Source organism: Chiloscyllium punctatum, chromosome 10 (genome assembly GCF_047496795.1).
Source record: "Chiloscyllium punctatum isolate Juve2018m chromosome 10, sChiPun1.3, whole genome shotgun sequence".
NCBI classification, from domain to species: domain Eukaryota; kingdom Metazoa; phylum Chordata; class Chondrichthyes; order Orectolobiformes; family Hemiscylliidae; genus Chiloscyllium; species Chiloscyllium punctatum.
The window spans coordinates 68454840-68475920 of record NC_092748.1 but is presented as its reverse complement, the minus strand read 5'-3'; the positions used below and the strand labels follow the sequence as shown (position 1 = coordinate 68475920).

Here is a 21081-nt window from a genome sequence, read left to right as displayed (position 1 = left end):
AAATTGTGGTTCTGCAATTTGTGTATAATATATTGCTAATAGAATTTTCAGCCCTTTCTCCAGACCTTGTGGCTGCATTTCAAATCTTAGATGAATCATTTATTGTTCAACATTTTTCACATCAACTTGTATTAGAATTGTTTTACCATTTTTCAGATGGATACTCCAATTTTTCTGTAGTTAAATAACTTTTAGCTTTAGGAATTAAAGTTTTTATCTGAAACATGAACTTGGTATTCACAACACATTGAACAGTACTATGCAAGATTTAATTGAAGCCTACAATAAAATTGTTAAATCATCATAAATTTGTCAAACCAAATTAACAAAGATAAACTTGAAAATGAGACTACAGATAGGTTGTAGAAAGCAAATGCGCTACCCCCAAATCCCAACCATCTCAGGCAGTCAGTCATTTGGAGAGTAGACCAGCTACAGTTAAAACCAGTTGTAACAGCTTTTGCAAGTACATAAGTACAAGTAGTATAGCTAAAATAAATACTGATCACTTAGAGCCAGAGACCAGAGAAGTTTATCATGGTGAATGAGGAGATAGCAGAAAATTGTTTTCATGTTCACAACAGAAACATCCGTTACAAAAGAACCTAGATTATCTGAACGAGATGGGCGGTCACTGTTTCAGTTGGATAAATGATTTATTAGGTTAATTGATTCAATGCCTCTTCTGAGGCTCAGTTTTCTGAGGTTACCTTTTTCCTTTTCTCCTTGCTCTGCCTGCCTTGCTCCCTCTCTCTGTCTCAGGGTTTGTCTCTGAGCAGAGAGACACTTTTGTGTACAAGGGACCTGCAGCACTGCTGAAGCGAGCACCTGCTAAGTCCAATCCCCATTCAGGAGACTAGGCAGCAGCACACTGTGCATGAGAGCCCTCCCTGCTCCCCCTCCCCACCAGCCAGCCTGGACTCCAACAGCACGACTGCGGTTGCTGCCTGGGGGCTTTGAGTCTCCAAATTACTTATGCACACACAGACCACCTTTTTACTGCTAGTTTCTGACAAGTTCCCACTCTGTCCTGTACAGGACAATGTTGAGGAGATTATCTGGGGAAGGGGGGTTCAGGGTATGCCTGTGTAGAACTACAGGGAATGTGTGGGGAGAGAGCAGGCAGTCAGTCATTTGGAGACGGTGCCGAGGCTCCCATTGATTTCCCGGATTGTTCTTTTGGTTTTTTACATTGGAAGGTAGTGTGAGTTAACACCTAATATTCGAGAAAGAAGTGAGAGGGAAAACTGAGCTGTTGACCAGTTTGTCTAACAGTCATAGGAAACTATTCCATTCTGTTTCAAAGGAAATGTTAACAATAAATTATTTGGAAAATCGGACAAGGTCAGCATTATTTAATGAAAAGGAAATAGTTTCTCTCAAATGATTTTCAGAATGGTGCCATACAGAAGATAAGGGACCGTGAAACTTGCAAAATATTGACATGGATGTGAATTTGTGATGGGCCTGGAGGTGGGGAATAGGGATAAATGGAGTACTTCCAAGTTGGCAAACTGTGGATCAGTCATCCTCTATATTAATGACTTCAAAGATAAACCATAATCTGTAAGAGTATTGACCCCTGGGTTGAGAGGGTTGGCTTGTAATGAAGTGCTAAACTAAATTGGACCTTTCTTCACTGAAGTGTGGAAAAATAAAAAGTGATTTAATTAAAACATGCAAAATTCCAATTTGGCTAGGCAGTACAGACCGAGGTTGTTTCTCCAGCGAGGCAGTCCAGAACTTGGAGGCACAACCTTGGTTTAAAGGGTTGATCATCTATGAATGAATGTCATAAATTTCTGCAATCAAAGGGCAGTGGAATCCCTATTGTTGAATATATCCAAGTCTCAGATCAATAGATGTTCTGGTGTCCTAGAGATTGAGGAAAGAGAAATAGGCAGGAAAGTGAAATTCAGGTAGAATCTTAACCTCTCTATTATGGAATGAAGGGGTAGCTCAAGGAGCAGAACGTTTGTCTCCTGCTTCTATGTTTTCTGTTCCCAGGTAAAGGCAAGTTGTTCATGCTCCACCAAAGCTTTCTGTCAACCTAATTTCATCTAACTATAGGAATGTAGAAATAGTACATCTCCATTTTTTTGCTATCCTTAAGGAATAGGGTTAGATTTAAAACCTTTGAATATTCATAACATTGTTTCAGAGTCTATAGAATTAAGAGATAGCCAGCAATGCAAATATTACCTTGATTACCATCTAGTTCAAAACTCTTGAATCTCGCTTGTTTGGCTACAGCTATTTGTCAACTTTCAGACCCATTAGTTTCTCTGATAATGTTTACTAAAATTGACTTTTGATTTTATCAGTGATGGTTCTAAGTTGAAGCCTCCTAGTTTAGATTTTCCAGACTGACAGTTACTCTATTTTAAATAACTATTATATTTCCAATTATAATAATACTTGATTAATTTCATTGAAGCATTTATTTTATGCTTTATCGTATGATGTGGATCTTTTACATCTTCCTCTAGTCAAAGATAAGGCTATGGTTTAAAATTAAATATGCAAGAGGAGATCTTAACTAACTCATTGCAATTGTTCTGTTTTTTTAATTTTCCTTATACTAGGAGGGATCAACTTTCGAGTGGTCAGATGGATGCAATTCAGAATATAAGCCTTGGGAATATGAAAATCTTAATGCAAATGGCAGTTGTGTATTTATGGATACTAAAGGCTTCTGGAACCGTGCAGTCTGTAATAGTGTGGTTGAAGGAGCTATTTGTTATGCTTCACAGAGTAGAAGTAGGTATTAAAGTTGGAGAAAATAATTTAATCTCTTGGAATTATGAAAGTAAACTGTGTTTATGTAAACTCCAAATCTTATTTACAATAATTTTGTATAAAACTGCTATTTTATGATTATCAGAAAAGGTCTCTAGTTCCTAAGAAAACTTTTTTTTTGGCTTGCAAGATGAAATATAACTTATTAACATAAGTTCATTAAAAATATTTTATTTCTATCGATTGTTATATTTTCACTAGAAAATGGAGGGATGAATATTCAACTCATTGATTTTGTATATAACATGTACTATAAAATTCTACAATTCTAACAGGAGCCGTTTTAGACGTCATGTCTGTCAGCTCCCGAAAGAGCTACCCACCTGGTCCTATTCTCCAGCCCTATCTCCACAGTCCTCTAAGTTTATCACTTCTAAATGTATATCCAACTCTTTTTTTTTTAAAGCCTCCTACAGAACCCACTTCACCACTCTCTCCCAAGCAATGATTTTCAAATCCTAACAACTCTTTATCCCCACCTCACATCCAGCTCTCTTGCTGACAATCTTTGAAATTGTAACCTCTAGTTACTGACATTGCAACTAGTGGAAATGAAATATCCTCTTTACTCTGTCAAAAATTGTTCATAAGGTCACCTCTTAATCTTCTCTGCTCCAATGAAAATAAGCCTAATTTCTCTAATCTTTACTTTTGTATCGAGTCTCTCATTTCTGGTATTGTTCTAGTAAATTGACATACACTTTTGTCAGGGCTTTAACATCCTTCCTTAAATAAGGTGCCGAAAACAACACAATCCTCCAAATGTGATCTGATCAATAATTGGTAGAAGTGCAGAGTAACTTTGATTTTGTACTCTATGCCTCTATTTATAAACTCAAGATGCCTACAACTGTTTTAACTTGTCTGGCTGCCTTCGGAGAATTATGTACTGAAGCTTGAGGTCCCTCTGCCTCTATGTCTGAAACCTGTACCACTGAGCCTGTATTATCTCTCCATGTTTCTTCTACCAAAATGCATTACTTCACATTTCTCTGCATTGAAATTCATCTGCCCATTTGGTCAAGTTGTCAGTGTCTCTCTGAAGTCACTCAGTGCCATCCTCACAATTCACTATTCTCCCATCACTGACACTCTAAGTGCACAGTGCAAGTATCTTGGGTCCATTGCATTTTGCATGACAAAATTCTGTTTTGAGTTAACTAAGTGTATTTTTCATTCTGTTTTATAATAAAATGGAGCACATTCTTGCAGGCTGCTGTTGCTAAGTGTCTTGGACTCAGATGTTTGAAATACCAGTTATTATGGGAATCTCCAAACTAATATCCTATAGTCTTTTGTGTTCAAGTTCACTCTCTGTTTCTGAAGAGATACCTATTTGTTATAAATATGTAATGAAGCATTTTGAGTCAAGACAAGAAAAAAATTAAAATGACTAATTATTCAAATTGGTTTGGTTTGGGCCAGTGGACATCCCTGATTTCTGACGATTGTGCAATATCGAATGTAATAAAAATGTGATGCTGCCTGACTCGTTCTAAAAAGAAATGCACAGAGCTTGAGGTTTAATTAGTCTTGTTAAAATTAGTCCTGTTATGTACGACCATTTCCATCAGTATTTGATCTCCAAGCAATAGGGGCTCTTCAGTGTGGATTTGTTGTGTTCTTTTTTCAGGGTAGGGAAAACGATACTTGTTGAATGCCATGAAGCAGATATAGATGAGGCTAATACTGAACATCATTGACATGCCACTGATACAAACTTCCTGACAGAAATGCTTTGTCAAGCTGTGTAATTTCATTGGAGAGAACAAAAAAACATGGACAATAGAGTTTGTTTTCATCAATTTAAAGATATCTTGAAGTGAAGAGTCTATGTAACTTATTTTTTGCAGGGACATCAACTAATCAACAGGAAAATAAATCAAAATTCTGTCCTCAGAAAAATGGGAAGTCGTTATGGGTCACATTCAGAGGACACTGCTATGCATTTGACATGGGCTTGTATAACTGGTCTGTTTTTACCATGGAAGAAACCAAAACAATCTGTTCTCAACTGGGTATGTTCTTTCTCCTTTGGTTTAATTTACTATGGAGTGATTTGGAGTACTAAGAAAACATCCAGCATTTATGATATGGCACTCGTCAAATATTGTGCTTTCTTTCCTTTCCTCATTTGGAATGCAACTTCTAGTAGTTTATGTAGATCTTCTCCTTCATAAAATCAACTCTCACACCCACCCCACCACACCGCCCCCATCCCAAAGTCTTTTGTAAAGCTTAAAATTTTAAAATTTTGTACTGTATAATCCTGTTATGTAGCTTTATAATCAACTCTGACATTGTTTTACTGAGCAGGAGTACAGCATGCCTTAGGTAATGGCTGTTCTGTACCATAGTTCTATTCCTTTTGTGTTCGGCAAGACTCGTGGAGAAAAATTTTATCCACTTTGGTCTTGAAAACGTTGTTTTGAATCTGGCATCGACAGTCTTTTACGTTCATTTAATCATCATGTGGAAGATTGCTTTCTAATCTTGCTTCTGCATAAACAAGCTCACATTTTAAGATTATATACTTTAATTTTATTTCATGTTCTTCCCCCTTCCCCAACTGAAGAAATAGCTGGTCGTCCTAAAAAAGTTGCTGAACTGGGTCTGTCAGGTGATGAGGGAACCAACAATAGGGAAAAGCATACTTGACCTCATCCTCATCTGTGCGCCACAGATGCATCTGCTCATGATGGTATCAGTAAGAGTTACCTCTGCATAGCCCTTGTGGAAAAGCCTTCACTTTGAGAATATCCCCCTCATGTTGTCTGATACTATCACAATTGTTCCTTCTCGGGAAGTCCGAGGGTCTGTGCACACCTGTTGGCATTGGAATATTTTGCCTCTGCTTCAGGAAGTTGCTGCCACAAACTGACCTCTGTGTGGTCCATGTAGCAGCAGAAGAAGTTAGAAAATTGCCATGCTGAACAGGATATACTTCAAATAGAACTAGCAACTCAAGCCTAGGCATTCATGAGTTGCTCTGGGCCATCAGCAGAATTGTACTCCAACACAATCTGTAACTTCATGGCCAGCATATTCCCCACTGTATCATTAACAGCAGGCCAGGGGATCAACCCTGGTTCAATGGAGAGTGCAGGAGGGCATGCCAGGAGCAGCAGCAGGCATACCTAAAAATAAGATTTCAAACTAGTGAAGCTGCAACACGAGACTTGTGTGCCAAAAACCAAACGTTGCAAGTGATAGGCTAGGCTAAGCAATTGCACGGCCAATGGATCAGTTCAAAGAATCATTAGAATCCCTACAGTATAGAAGCAGGCCATTCAGCCATCAAGTCCACACTGACTCATTGACAGTGTTGTCTAGCAGCATTTCCTTAGCAATGATTTGTTCACATGCTCAGCTCTTGACATAATTACAGCTTTGATTCGAAAGGAGGAAAAAGCTGAATTTTAGAGATGAGAGTGATTGTCCTTCACGTTTAAGACTCCAAAACTGGAGTCAGTTGGAATCTGGGCAACTCCCAGCTCGTTCAAGTCACTCCTGACACAAAGGAAGATGGTTGTGGCTGTTGGTGGTCAATCATCTCAGCTCCAGGTCATTTCTGCAGGAGTTGATCAGGACAGTGTCCTTGGCCCACTTTCAGCTATTTCATCAATTACCTTCCCTTCTTCCTAAGGTCAGGAGTAAGAATGTTTATCAATGTTCAGCACCATTCATGACTCCTCAAATACCAAAGCAGTCCATGTCCTAATACAGCAAGACCTGGAGAATATCCAGGCTTTAGCTGACGAGTGGCAAGTAATATTTGTACCACACAAGTGTCCGGCATTGGCCATCTTTTAACAAAAGTGTCCAACCATTGCCCCTTGACATTCAATGGCATAACAATTGCTGAATCTGCTCACTGTCAACATCCTGGGGGTAACTATCGACCATAAACTGAACTAGCCATGTAAATAGTTGTGCCCACAAAGATAGCTGAGCATCCTGCAAAGAGTAGCTCTCCTCTCGAATCCCCAAAGTCCATACAGTGTAGTGCACAAATCAGAAGTGTGATGGAATACTCCGCAGTTAGTTGATAAGTACAGCTCCAAAACACTCGGGACATCTGACACCATCTATGACAAAGCAGCATGTTTGATTAGATGTGGATGTGGTGCTAATGTAGCTATGTCCTTACAGGAGTCCAAAATTGTTTACCATATTTTAGTTGAGGTCTTGCTACTGCCCTGTACAGCAGTAGACAAAACATTTATATTCCCTTAGTTTCGCAAGAAACAATTTGTCTGAATTGGACTCCGATCTCTTTAATGCTGTACAAGTCATAGTTTCTTTCTTTAGTAAATATTGATAATTTAATTTCCCATTTGTTAATAGCAAAATGTTAACTTTTAAAATCTAGATCCTTCTGCTGATATTCTGAGCATTAAAGACAGAGAAGAAAATGATTTTGTAACCAACCAAATCCGAGAAGAACAGGGAATCACAGGACGAGTCTGGCTCGGAATTTCTCTAGGTGAGAAAGGTAAGAGAATGTGAGAGCAATGAAAACAAACCTTGCTAAGTGTTGGAAATACTGCATTTTTACATACACGTACATGGATATCTATGTAAACAAATAATCACTGATATCCTGCAACTTCTTGTTATTTTCCACCTACCCTACTTTCCTTTCAGATTTTGAAACACCACCCCAATGAAAAACCACTGAGTAGTTTGTTTGGAAGTTAATGCAGAAGGAGAGGCATCATCATATAACTAATGGGAAATGGGATGTATGCACTATCCTTCCGCAGTGCCACTGCTGTGATTTGCATTTATCTGCTCGTCTTAATAACCATCAACCAGGCCTTTTTAATAAAATACAATTACAGATTATAACTAATTCTGCACCTTCATGGACAATGCTTATAATAAATGCATATTATCAAGGAGCCCCGCCAAAATAGGAGAACCTGGGAAACCCTGCAAAGTTTAGAGTTATACTGAGCATGATGGAAGGTGAATGTGTTTTTTTCTTTCTGGGGGGTTAATCATCACAGCTCTAAGGTATCGCAGCAAGAGGTTCTCAGGGTAGTATCCTAGGCCCAAACCTCTGCTCGGACCTTACACCCCATGGCCACTACCATCTGGAAGGACATGGGCAGCAGATATATGGGAGCACCATCCACCAGCAATTTCCCTTCTAAACCACTTACCAGCCTGTTGGAAATATCACAGTCTCTCCACAGTCATGAGGTCAAAATTGACAGTCATAATACTACTATGGTTACAAATTGACTATGGTGGTTCAAGAAGGAAGCTCATCACCACATTCTCAATAGAAATTAGTAATACACTAGACTAACGGGCGAATTCCACATTCCCTAAGTTAATAACAAAATTCACAAGACTATTTTAGAAACAGAAGCGATAAGCCAAGCAGGTTATTCTTCAGAAGGTTTCCCTCAACTGAAAACCAAACCAAACTCTAACTTTTTAAGCAAGGTGGACATAAAATCTAGTAAGGGACTTCCAGCAAACAAATCAACAATTAGCTGAAACCATGTGGCTTTCAAGGAAAGCCTTGCTTTTTAAAAGAAAGTTTGAGTCTTTTTATTTTGAGGGGGCATAGCTTTCAATTAAGGGGTGGTAGGTATAGGACAGATATTAGGGGTAGATTCTTTACCCAGCGAGTCGTGAGTTCATGTGGATTACATGGAATGCCCTGCCAGTAGCAGTGGTGGACTCTCCCTCTTTATGGGCATTTAAACGGGCATTGGATAGGCATATGGAGGATAGTGGGCTAGTGTAGGTTAGGTGGGCTTGGATCGGCACAACATCGAGGGCCAAAGGACCAGTACTGCGCTGTATTTTTTCTATGTTTCTATGTTCTATTAGGCGGCACGGTGGCACAGTGGTTAGCACTGCTGCCTCACAGCGCCAAAGACCCGGGTTCAATTCCCGCCTCAGGCGACTGACTGTGTGGAGTTTGCACGTTCTCCCGTGTCTGTGTGGGTTTCCTCCGGGTGTTCCGGTTTCCTCCCACAGTCACAAAGCAGGTCAGGTGAATTGGTCATGCTAAATTGCCGTAGTGTTAGGTAAGGGGTTATGGGTGGGTTGCGCTTCGGCAGGGCGGTGTGGACTTGTTGAACCGAAGGGCCTGTTTCCACACTGTAAGTAAACTAATCTAATCTAATCTAATTGACTTTGTCAAAAAAAAACAAGCTCCATGGAGATTGTGAAATTAAAATAAATCAATCTTTCTACAATCCTTCAAAACTCAAGTCTTCAGAACAATATTCATTTTAGCAAAACAGGTAGCCTGTGGAATTCACGACCACAGAAAGTATTTGATGCCAGAACATTGAACGTATTCAAGAGTCGGCTAGATCTAGCACTTGGGGTGAATGGGATCTAAGGTTATGGGGAGAAAGAAGGATTAAGCTATTGAGTTGTACAATCAGCCATGTTAGTGATGAGTAGCGGAGTAGCCTCGAAGGGCCGAATAGCCGCCTCCTGGTCTATCTGCTATATTTCTGTTTCTGTGTTTCCTCTATTCATTCTTTCTGCTCTGTCCATATGACCCCTAGGGTTTTTTGAATTTTAGAAATTTGCCACCAATTCATCAATTCACCCAAAACAGGATTTTTTTGTGATCCACTTGTTCAAAGGTGTATTAACACACCTCCTTAAGAAGGTAAATCTTGAACCCAAGACACTCTGGCTCACAGGTAGGAGCATTACCAATTTGCCATTAGACCTTTTTTTCCTAAATATTTTTATTGAAACAAAAGGATTTTAGATTTTTTACAAAATTGCAAAACTAGTACAAAATAGTTTGATAACTTTTTATACTAAAATAGCAATAATAAGAAGAAAAAAACTAAACTACTACTCTACTCCACAGACTACCAAAACACAGAAAAGAACAGGAAAAAAACTCTATTTAAAACAAACTACACCAATAAATAACCAAGGAGAAAGAAGAAAAATAAATAGACAAAATAAAGTTATACTATTTTTTATAAGGTAACTTAAGTTACATTCAATTAAATTACGACACTCAGCACAGTCTCATCACTGCTTCCCAACACTGGGAGCAGTAGTGAGCAGACTCGTATTTGTATGGGATTCTTCCTCCCAGGGGCCCCCAAACTGACAGCACAATCCTCACACCCAGCCAAAGGTCCTGGATAGTATAACTGATACGTCTCCATCGGTATAATTCAAAAAGGGCCGCCATGTTCTGTGAAACAATTCTGTTTTCTGGGGCACCATACTCTTAAGGAAGTCCAGGGGCAGGTGTTCCATGACACTCCCATGCCAACTCAAGAGTCCTGGGGGATTTTCTGACACTCAGCTCATTAACATGTTCTTCCTCGTGCAGAAAGAAAGGATATTAAACAATTTCTTCTCATGTGCATCCAGGAAGGGAAGATTTGGACAACCCAGTAGGAGGGATACCGGATCCAACCCAACCTCAATTCCCAAAACCTTTGCCAAAGCACTCGCTATGCCATCCCAATACCCATGAATCTTGTGGCATGACCACAAGCAATGAGTAAGAGTACCAATCTCCATTTTGCACTTTGGGCACATTGGGGACACTCCTGTCTTGAACTTTGCAAGCCGTTCTGGTGTCAAGTGGGCCCTATGAAGTACCTTCGGTTGAATAGTCTGAGTCCTGTTACACATAGAGATCATCTTAACATTTTCCCAGGTGTCCTCCCACATCACTCTGGAGATTTCCACCCCTAATTCCCTGAATCCAGGTTTTATATAGCCGTTCCATGTCCTGCGACACATTACTACCTGGAATGTGATGGAGTGCGCTAACCGAGAGGGTTCCCACTGACCGGACCACACTCCTCTCCATGTCTGATTTTGTAAGGATTAACTATCAAGTGGTCTTTTTTTTTTGTACGAAGTCTCTAACTTGGAAGTAATGAAAGAGATCTCTCCTCAGTAGCTCGAACTTCAAACTCAGCTGTTCGAAGGACATTATGACCTCCCCATCGAATAGATCTCCCAAACAGGAGATTCCTCTGGACTCCCAAAGCTCCACCAAACCTGGCTGAAATCCCAACATTCCCACTTTCGGAGTGAAGGGGGAGGTTTTTTGTAAATTGCCCTCACCCTGCCGCATCATTCTCCATGCTTTAACTGTTTTTAGGACAACCACTTTTTACAAGGACCCATAACAATTCTCATCTTATCCATAAACAATAAGTTTAATGAGGAGGGAGGACTGAATGTCTAACCAAATTGATCACTGATCCCGACAGGCCCATTCAGCCACATAGGATAATCAGGAACTCAGTTTCTACTTCCTAAAGTATGGAAAATCTAGACCCACCCCCCGCCACCCTCCCCTTTCTTGCGTAAGCTGCAAGTTATCCAGCTCAATAAGAGGCCGTTGATGATGCCAAATAAAAGATTCAAGCCAGCTTAAAGCCTGCACAGTGTTTCCCTTGGCAGCATCAAGGGGAGCATTCTCATGGGATATATAAGTGAGGAAGAACATTCATCTTAACCAAAGCTAGCCATTAGAGCTTTAAAATGATTGTCTGGTAGATATTTTTGAATCGACTTAATCAGTGATGTTATTACTCAACTATCACTGTGCCACAATAACACTTTTTTTGTTTAGAGATGGATTTTTATTTTTAAATATCCAGAAGTGCTCTTGCATACAACTGAATACTCCTTTATTCCCCCCTCAGAAAATCGTCTGTGTTTTTTTTGCATCTATTAACCACCCTCATTAAGAACATGTGTTTTACAATTGATTAATTTAAACGGAAAGCACGTTAATGGCAATGCAGTCCGCCAGAGGTGAAAAAGGCATTTTAGTATTTGGAAGTGCTTTTACACACAACTAAATGTTCTTCTTTCCCCATCACCAAATCACTTGGGTAATTTTTCAGCTATAACCCATCACTAGGAAATAATTTGTTTTTTCCAATTGATTAACTTACATACCCAAGATTTAAATTACAGTGCATGCTTCTCAGAACACCCGTATCTTTCCATGGAGACATTTCTTCTTTTAGTTAAACAATCCAGCAATTTGGTTAGTTGTAATTATTCATTTGAGTTTGGAGATATTTTTTCCTCTCCAATATTTGCTTCAGGCTTGCAAGGTGAATTCTAAGTGTTTTTATTTACCCATTTTAAGGAGTGCACATTATCCCAAAGGGACAAGTGGTTTGTCTTGTAATTCAGTAGGTATTCAAGTGCAGGTGGGAGTGACTGTCCTTGACATCTGAAAGTATGTAATAGAGTACAGCATCAAGGAGCCCAAGTAAAACTGGAAGCAGGCAAGCTTTGCCTGAGATGCATCATTAAAGTTAATCAATTTTATATTCTTTGGGTCACCCAAAGTCAGAAATTTCAGTACACACTTCTCCACCTGTTTTTTAAAATGTTTTGTTCACCTTCAATGTCCTTTTTCTTATCACTGTACTAAGTTCAAATACAGCAAACCATGCAAGCCGATCTTGTGTGTCCAGACCAATCCATTCTCTGACTAGACGCACAACTAGCTGCATCTTTTTGTGTATACCTCTGATTTATAATAGGATTAATATTCTCTAATTAGAATTGTTAATGTAAATTAACAGACTTCTTTTGCTATTTTATTTCTGATCTAAAGACACGGAAACCAGCCTCCCGATCTTAAATTCCTTTCCAACCTTGCTAGTGCCACTCCATGATTCACATACATCATGAAGATGCCCAAAAGTCTCAGCCATGGTGCCAATAAAATGTGGCAGGATCTGTTTTCATTTGGATGCAGCCCTATATTAACAAATCAGCCCTCGTTGAAAACTGCCAAACCTTCAAAGCATACTTTGAGATTGGAGAAGCACTTCTCTCTGAAGCAGAAAAAGCAGCTTTTATATTTCTAGGGCAAAAAAATTATCGAAATTATTGGAGCAATTTTTTGTGACAAATTAGATTTCTGCCATCTAACACCAGAAATGAAGCTGTGCATGTTATCTCTCTTGCTGAAAATGTGTTTCAGGAAAAGCGCAGCAGGTCAGGCAGCCTCCAAGGAGCAGGAGAATCGACATTTCGGGCATGAGCCCTTCTTCAGCCCTTCTCCTGCTCCTCGGATGCTGCCTGACCTGTGCTTTTCCAGCAACACATTTTCAGCTCTGATCTCCAGCAACTGCAGTCCTCACTTTCTCCATGTTATCTCTTTTTTTGTCTAGTAGAGTAAATTTTGCAGTAAGAGAAGACCATAACATACAACTAGGAAGTTGCTGTCTGCAATTACAATTTACTATAATTGATATTAATCTGGTATTGCAGTAAACCTGCAGAATTATCAGTTCAAATGTAGCTTCAAAATCCAAGCCCAGTACTAGAGAGACTGTGGAACAGAAGGCACAACAGAGAAACTCTAGCACCGGTCCATATTGCTCAGCGGGAAGAATAATGTCAAACTGTTGCTTGCATACTTGAGAATGATATTACAAGTGCAAGTTGCTATAATCAGTCATATACTTTTTTGAAGGTTTTCTTGATTAAGATTCAAATATACAAGTCACAGTAATGTGTTTTGTTAAATTATTTCACACTTTTGTCCTGTCACGCAGATAAATCCTTACTGTGGCCAGATGGTTCAAACCTTGCTTATGCTAACTGGATTAATAACAATCTCTCGGTTCCAACTCATGACAAGTGTGCCGTTATATCTTCCAAAAATGGAACATGGATTCTAACCAGCTGTTCAAAAAGTCATAGCAGACTTGTCTGCAAAGCTCCAATGAGTAAGTTTTACATTAATAACCAAGAATTGAACCACTGAAGGCTAAGATGTTAAACTAGATTTTACTGTCTATTAATTTTGGGAGTTGTGACTGCCAAGTAGTTTTAAAAAAAAGTTAAGTGTTAATAAACAATCTGTCAATGTTAGCAAAGATTTATAGAATCTTGTCACAGAATCAAAAAAGAAATCACAAACATGTGAGAAATAAACATGTCTTAATTTGTCACCACAAATGTCATGTGCCATTCTATACCATTCTATGTCATGCTCCATGTTGTGAAGTTAAGAAAATAGGGAGAATTCAAAATAACATTTTAATAGTTAAATATGCTGGTGTTTTCTAAGGTGCACCCTGACTTATTCACTCATGGGACATGTACTTCGCTGACTGGTCAGCATTTATTGCCCATCCCTATCTGCCCTTGAACTGAGAGGCTTGCTAGGGCATTTTCAGAGGGCAATTGAGAGTCACCCACATGGCTGTTTGGTCTGGAGTCACATGTAGGCCATATTAGGTGAATTAGTCAACCAGATTCTTCTGATGATCGATGGCTTCATGTCATCAGTCGATTCTTAATTCCAGATACATTTCTTTTTTTTAAATTCAAATTCGACCATCTGCCATGGCAGGATTCAAACTTGGGTCCCCAGAACATCAACTGAAATTTGGGATTAATAGTCTATCAATAATACTACGAGGCCATCTCCTCCCCTATGAATAAACATTTATTTCTTAAAATCATTTGAAAGCACAGAACTGGAGTATTGTTGGGGAAAAAAGGCATCTTTGCATCTTGAACTCATCAGACCATTTCACAAGAATTCAAATTAAAGGGACAAGCCATAATTTTGTTGCATGAGAGGACATTCTTGATTGTTGGAGATGTTGCCATAGAGAATGCAACTAATAATGCTAACTGACAGGTTTAAAAACACAGCTTAGTTGGATTTTTAAACCAAGAAGGACACTTCTAATTGGCTAGGCAATGCTCTGTGAAGTGATCTAGTGAATGACTCCACTTTTTTATTGAGATCATTTGTTGAGGTACAGTTCATGTACATGTGCTTTCTGTTTGCAGGGCCCTGTGTTTTGATATGTGGCTTCCAGTACACACTAGTACACCACATCTCAAGTCTGAATGACAAACCCTAAATCAGTTGTCAACATATTTGTTTGTACTTTTAGGTTCCAGCAAACATTGTCCAATTGCAGAGTCACATCAAATATTGAACACTATCTTGCAAGTATTGCCAGTGCAAAGTTGAATATAGTCAGCATGTTATTCTTCCAAACACCAAAAGGGCATTCTGGTTGATATTATATCTGCCAATCTTTAGGATGTACAGCCATCATAACTGGCATCATACCAGCACTGAAATTCATAGACTATATTACTCTTCCATGTGATAGCTGGAACTCTTATTTCATAAGATTTCCTGGGTTTCAATCAGTGTATATATCTCAAGTAATAAGTGCTTGGTTTAGCTTTTGGACATCTGATAATTCCTTTTTATTCTTTACATCTGAAAGAATGAGAAGAAAGGGGTAAATTTTTTTCAAATTACGTAGGTAGTCTCTAGATATCTCCATAGTCTGAACTCTCAAATTTTTTTTCCCAAAATTTTCATCTCTTTGGGAAACTCATCAGAGCACAGTCTGTGAGAAGAGAATGAGATATGCTGTATTCAAGTGAAAGTCACCATAATCTCAGAGGTCCAGAGGCTGCTCTCTTTTAGCAAGGGACATCTGACGGTGAATTTAACCTGAGGTCCAACTAGAGTCGAGGCTTTCATGGTGACCTCAGCTGGTACTGGAGTTGAACCCGTGCTGTCAGTGTCACTCTGCATCCTGAATTAGACATCCAGCCTACCGAGCTGCAGAGCAAGGATGTTTGTGGCCCCTCCCAAAATGATCAAGCAGTTCTCCCATCACTGTATCAATGATTTGAAACATATACGCACAAAAGATGCGTTATGGAATGGAAATGGTACCTGTACTCAACTGTATATATACAAAATGAGATGTCTTCACATTATCAGTATTTCAGATCATAACAGTTGCCAGCACCGCCCATGGAATTTTAGGACTTTAATTATTTGCCCACAATGAATGAGATTTCCTATTTTCAGCAGTTCAGAATTCTGAGTAGATAAATTGAGAGCGTATACAGGTTATAAAATATGTATTACTGTTTAAAGCATGCTTTTTATATCATTTTATTGTATATCATTTTATTTTATATCATAACATTTTTACTTAGGGAAAAATTACTCATTGTTTTACAGACTTTTTAAATTAATAAATTATATTGTGAAACTTTTTTCAAATTTGTTGTTTTGCAGGATCCAGTCACAGAGCTGCAGCATTAGTGATAACAGTGATATTTATCTTACTGCTAATTGGTGCAGTTGTATGGTTTTCGTACAAAAGGAATAAGTGGCGATGGGCTAATCCCTTTGGAACTGTGCATTATGAACGTAGTTATAATGATCCCACAGATTCAGACAGCACAATTATGATATCAGAACTTAAAGAATTCCATGATTGAAATTTGTTATCTCTGTCACCAAAATGCTTGAGGAATTTCAAAACATTGACATATTTTGTCTTTAATTTGAAAGATTGCGAAATAATTTCACTTGTATGAATATTTCCTGACTTGCACTACTTACATTTTTGATAAATACTGCTACATAGTTAGTATTGTAGTAGTTTCCAGAGGGTGTGTTCTTTTGTGAAATATCTGCTTTAAAAACATATTTTTATACTATATTAAGTAAACATTCCAATGATGGAAAGAATCATAATATATGCAATGTGTTAACTCCATAAAAGACTTCCAGTATTTTTCCAATCATGTCATGATATATAGTTGCTAATATTTACTGATATTTACAAATATTTACTGATATCTCTGTATATCTTAAAGCCATTGGAATTTCACATTAACAATGTAAAATCAAATGTGTGTACATTTTAAAATTATATATATATAGTGTAAGATGTGTTAAAAGCCATAACACTTTGATTTTAGATGGTTTGTGTAAACTGGGGAAAATTGCTATTGTTTATGAAATCCTACTTAGTATTTTTATGTCAGTGCCTTGTAACTTTTTTCTCACAGCAGACCTTCAAAGTTTAATAATTAGTTGTAAACCAATCTCTAATCCAAATATAAGAATAGGTTGCATCAAGTTTCACATTATAAGTCTTTCTAAAGCTTGGGGGTTTGTTAATGCATATAAATTCTTTAGTATTATGATACAGTATCTAAAACAATTAAAATTGCTGTTCTCAACAAAACCATCTTAAAACATAGTTTATTTTAACTTTGACAATTACTATCTAAACCATATATGGTTGCTTAAGGCATCTCTAATTCCAAAAGTTTCTGCTGTGCTTTTCTTTGCGTGTATTTAAAACTCTTTTAAAAGATTAGTAGTAGCCTTTAATTATTTTAAGGTTTTTAATTGGGTGATTTAACAGAAGCACTTTAACAGTAAGGCCATTCGGCCCATCGAGTCCACTCCACCATTTGGTCATGGCTGATGGGCATTTCAACTCCACTTACCCGCATTCTCCCCGTAGCCCTTAATTCCTTGTGACATCAAGAATTTATCAATCTCTGCCTTGAAGACATTTAGCGTCGCAGCCTCCACTGCACTCTGCAGCAATGAATTCCACAGGCCCACCACTCTCTGGCTGAAGAAATGTCTCCGCATTTCTGTTCTGAATTTACCCCCTCTAATTCTAAGGCTGTGTCCACGGGTCCTAGTCTCCTTGCCTAACGGAAACAATTTCCTAGCGTCCACCCTTTCCAAGCCATGTATTATCTTGTAAGTTTCTATTAGATCTCCCCTTAATCTTCTGAACTCCAATGAATACAATCCCAGGATCCTCAGCCGTTCCTCATATGTTAGACCTACCATTCCAGGGATCATCCGTGTGAATCTCTGCTGGACACGCTCCAGTGCCAGTATGTCCTTCCTGAGGTGTGGGGACCAAAACTGGACACCGTACTCCAAATGGGGCCTAACCAGAGCTTTATAAAGTCTCAGTAGCACAACGGTGCTTTTATATTCCAACCCTCTTGAGATAATTAACAACATTGCATTCGCTTTCTTAATCACGGACTCAACCTGCATGTTTATCTTTAGAGAATCCTCAACTAGCGCTCCCAGATCCCTCTGTACTTTGGCTTTATGAATTTTCTCACCATTTAGAAAGTAGTCCATGCTTGTATTCATTTTATCAAAGTGCAAGACCTCGCATTTGCTCACATTGAATTCCATCAGCCATTTCCTGGACCACTCTTCCAAACTGTCCAGATCCTTCTGCAGCCTCCCCACTTCCTCAGTACTACCTGCCTGTCCACCTAACTTTGTATGATCGGCAAACTTCACTAGAATGCCCCCAGTCCCATCATCCAGATCATTAATATATAATGTTCACATTATATATAATGTCTTATGGTCACTTCTCATTGATGAACATTAGTCTAGATGTGACCAAACTACTGTTAAATTCAATTTAGTGAATACTGTACTGTGCAATATGATAAAAAAAAGAATGTATTGCTTTACACCTATCTTATAAAGCAGAAAGACCAAAAATGCAGAGCAATACTGAACTGTGCTGCCAAATATTTTATCCTTGAACTATTTTTTGAAATCATGAAACAAATTTAGTAATTGGAGTTTTGAAAATTAAACATTTGAGTAACAAAGTACTCAAAAGGGCAAATCAGGATTATAATTTTTCCATCATGCTTCTTTGAAATATGATGAAATTGAATAATTTTGTATTTAAAAAAAATACTTGACAAAACATTTTAATTTCACCAGACTTTAAGATGAGAGTTAAGAAAAGTGTAAGAATAATTCAACTTGTTTACTTCTTAAACTAATTTTTTTTGCTAACATTCATAATTTATCTTCATATAAAATGAAATGCATTCTTTAAGTTGAATTCAATTCCTTGATTTTATTAAGATTTTACAACATTATTGGCAATTGACAATTATGTGAGGACTTACTGCGCTGTGCAATTGTGCTTGAATTCTGCATTAACTTTCAGGTTGCTTTTTCATTTGCTGATGTTACTAACCTCCTGTTGAGTAAATGGAAATCTTGCTACAGCTGGAGTAGGGACAGTTCAGAATTTAACATTTTCACTCCCAATTAGGTACTACGAGGTTGCATAATGGTAGTAATCCTAATGCCTGTCATAGGTTTAAATTCCAAGATGACAGCTAATGAAATATAGATTCAATTTTTTTTATTTAAAGCTTGTCTCAGTAAAGATACAATGAAACCCTCAACCATCAATTGTCATAAAACCCAAAACTAAAAGAACCATGGATGCTAGAAATCTGAAATAAGGAACTCAATCATTCAATGCCCTGAAGAAGGGTCAGTGGACTCAAAACATTAACTTTGCTTTCTCTCCATGGATGCTGCCACATCTGTTAAGTTCCTCCATCAATTTGTTTTTTTTTTAAATCATAAAAAGCCATTGGTTCACCATAATGTCCTTTAGGGAAGAAAATCTTCCATCCTTATCTGGACTGACAAATAAGTCATACCAGATTCATAGTAATGAGGTTCACTCTTAACTGCCATCTGAAATGAGTTGGCCACTCAGTTCAAAGGCAATAAGAATGAGAAACAAATGCTGTTCTTCCCAGGGGTGCCAACATCCAATAAAAAAAAAGAAAAAAATAACTAATTTCACCAGGACGGACTCCTTTCCGTATATTTCATTTTGGATGACTTCACTTTTTATTCTGGTCCAGGCAAATGAATAAACTGGGTCGATTGACTACCTTTCATCTTGAGGGCCTAGGCTTCACTTCAATCTGAAATTGAAGTCTCTTCTGTCCAGTAATGTTGATTTGTAAGTTAGTTTTAGACAGTTGTAAAATAGTTCATAAAGTGAGTTAGAGCAGGACACAACAGCAAATCCTTTGAAAATCTTGCTGAGTGGCAGCAAAGTAGGTAGTGACGAGATGAAAGTCCACTACATGAGGTGGAGGTGCTGGTGTTGGACTAGAGTGGACAAAGTTGAAAATCACACAACACTAGGTTATGGTCAAACTAGCTACCTGATGAAGGAGCAGTGCTCCAAAAACCTGTACTTCCAAATAAACCTGTTGGTCTATAACCTGCTGTTATGTGATTTTTAACACTTATTTCATGAATGTTGCTCCTTAGGATGTCAGTTTGAGAGAAATTTATGGCAATGTGACCTGTACTGCACATTTCCGTGAAGTATTTCACATTATTAGACATCCACGATAAGGAAGTGTTACATTTTACAGGACTAACAACATTGATATTGAACACCAAGATGCACCAAAAAAAAAACTAGCCCCATCTTTCTTGTACAAAGTTGAACAGCTGCATGAATGGTGATCATGGTCACATCTGTGGTACAAATAATTTTACCTGTGTGGATTGGTGACACATGGACCAAATTGAGAACAAAATATTCTCAAATTTGGATGCATGTAAATATAAGTATTTTGTTCTGCAAAGCAGAGTCATTTGTCAGTGTTCTTTTAAAATGTATTTGTATGTATATAAATGTTCGGAACATGCCTTTTTCTGTGATTAGAAACTGAGGTTAACTAGGAAGGGGAAAACAAAACAATATTTGTGAAAATTATTTTAGTGTGGACTGCTTTGTTCCACACACTGTTACTGTATGTTATACAACTATTAAAAGCAGCACATGACTTAATTATTTTTCCTATTTCTGATCAACTTTATTTGCTCAGTTACCGTGTAATCATCCATAACATACTGAACAGTTGCCACTTGATAGGAACTGCTGCTATGGACAGTTAAGAATTTCATATTTCTTTCTTTGTTTTAAAAAAAAACCTTGTATAAAACCTTTGTGATTAATATGCTTTCATAAAATGACTACAGACGGGGTTCTTATTGAGATAAAACATCAAAAGATTTATTCTCAAGACAGCTAAGTACATTGCAACTCTAGCACAAGTCCATACAATCTGGACTGTTTCACTCAACAGGTTGGTTGACTTGCTTTCCTGATGGAATCCAAAATACAGTGGCTATTATTCAAAGTGGGGCTATTCTTTTGCATAAAGATGTCACAAAGCATGAATATTTAATATTACATATGTCACACTCAGCTGTCTTAAAGGTACATGATTTCCTTATTAATGATATATGCCATATTGTTACATCTTCCCATTCCCTTTCTGTGAAAGATTGGAAGTTCTCCCATGGAAAACTTAGAAGGTTACAAATCAAAAATAAGAGGAGCATTTACAAATTAACATTTTGACAGATTTATAATACAACCAGATCGCGTTCTTATGCAGTTCTCAGGATGTAGTTGGACAATTTCATGCTGTTCGGTGTTGTCTGTGTTATAGATTGGTGTGGACTGTTCATGGTATAGGTGTTATTTGATGTTAGCGCAATACTTCGAGTCTGAATCAATATCTTGGGTTACATGTAGATTATCATCCACAGTTGAAATGTATTATCTGTTATGTCTTAGATTATGACTGTTGCTT

The 21081-nt window shown here is 37.9% G+C and overlaps 1 protein-coding gene across 2 annotated transcripts in view; it reads left to right on the top strand.

Moving 5' to 3' along the window:
- Positions 1–20259, top strand: part of ly75 (lymphocyte antigen 75) — a 141982-nt gene extending 121723 nt beyond the window's left edge. Inside the window, exons 31-35 of one of the 2 annotated variants that reach the window (XM_072579435.1) lie at positions 2586–2760; positions 4653–4817; positions 7172–7285; positions 13356–13529; positions 15872–20259. In XM_072579435.1, the coding sequence (XP_072435536.1) occupies positions 2586–2760; positions 4653–4817; positions 7172–7285; positions 13356–13529; positions 15872–16077 (834 nt within the window). In that variant the 3' untranslated portion in view covers positions 16078–20259. Of the gene's footprint in view, positions 1–2585; positions 2761–4652; positions 4818–7171; positions 7295–13355; positions 13530–15871 lie in introns of both variants that reach the window. The other variant, XM_072579434.1, reaches the window with a different exon arrangement.
- The last annotated feature ends 822 nt before the right edge of the window (positions 20260–21081 follow it).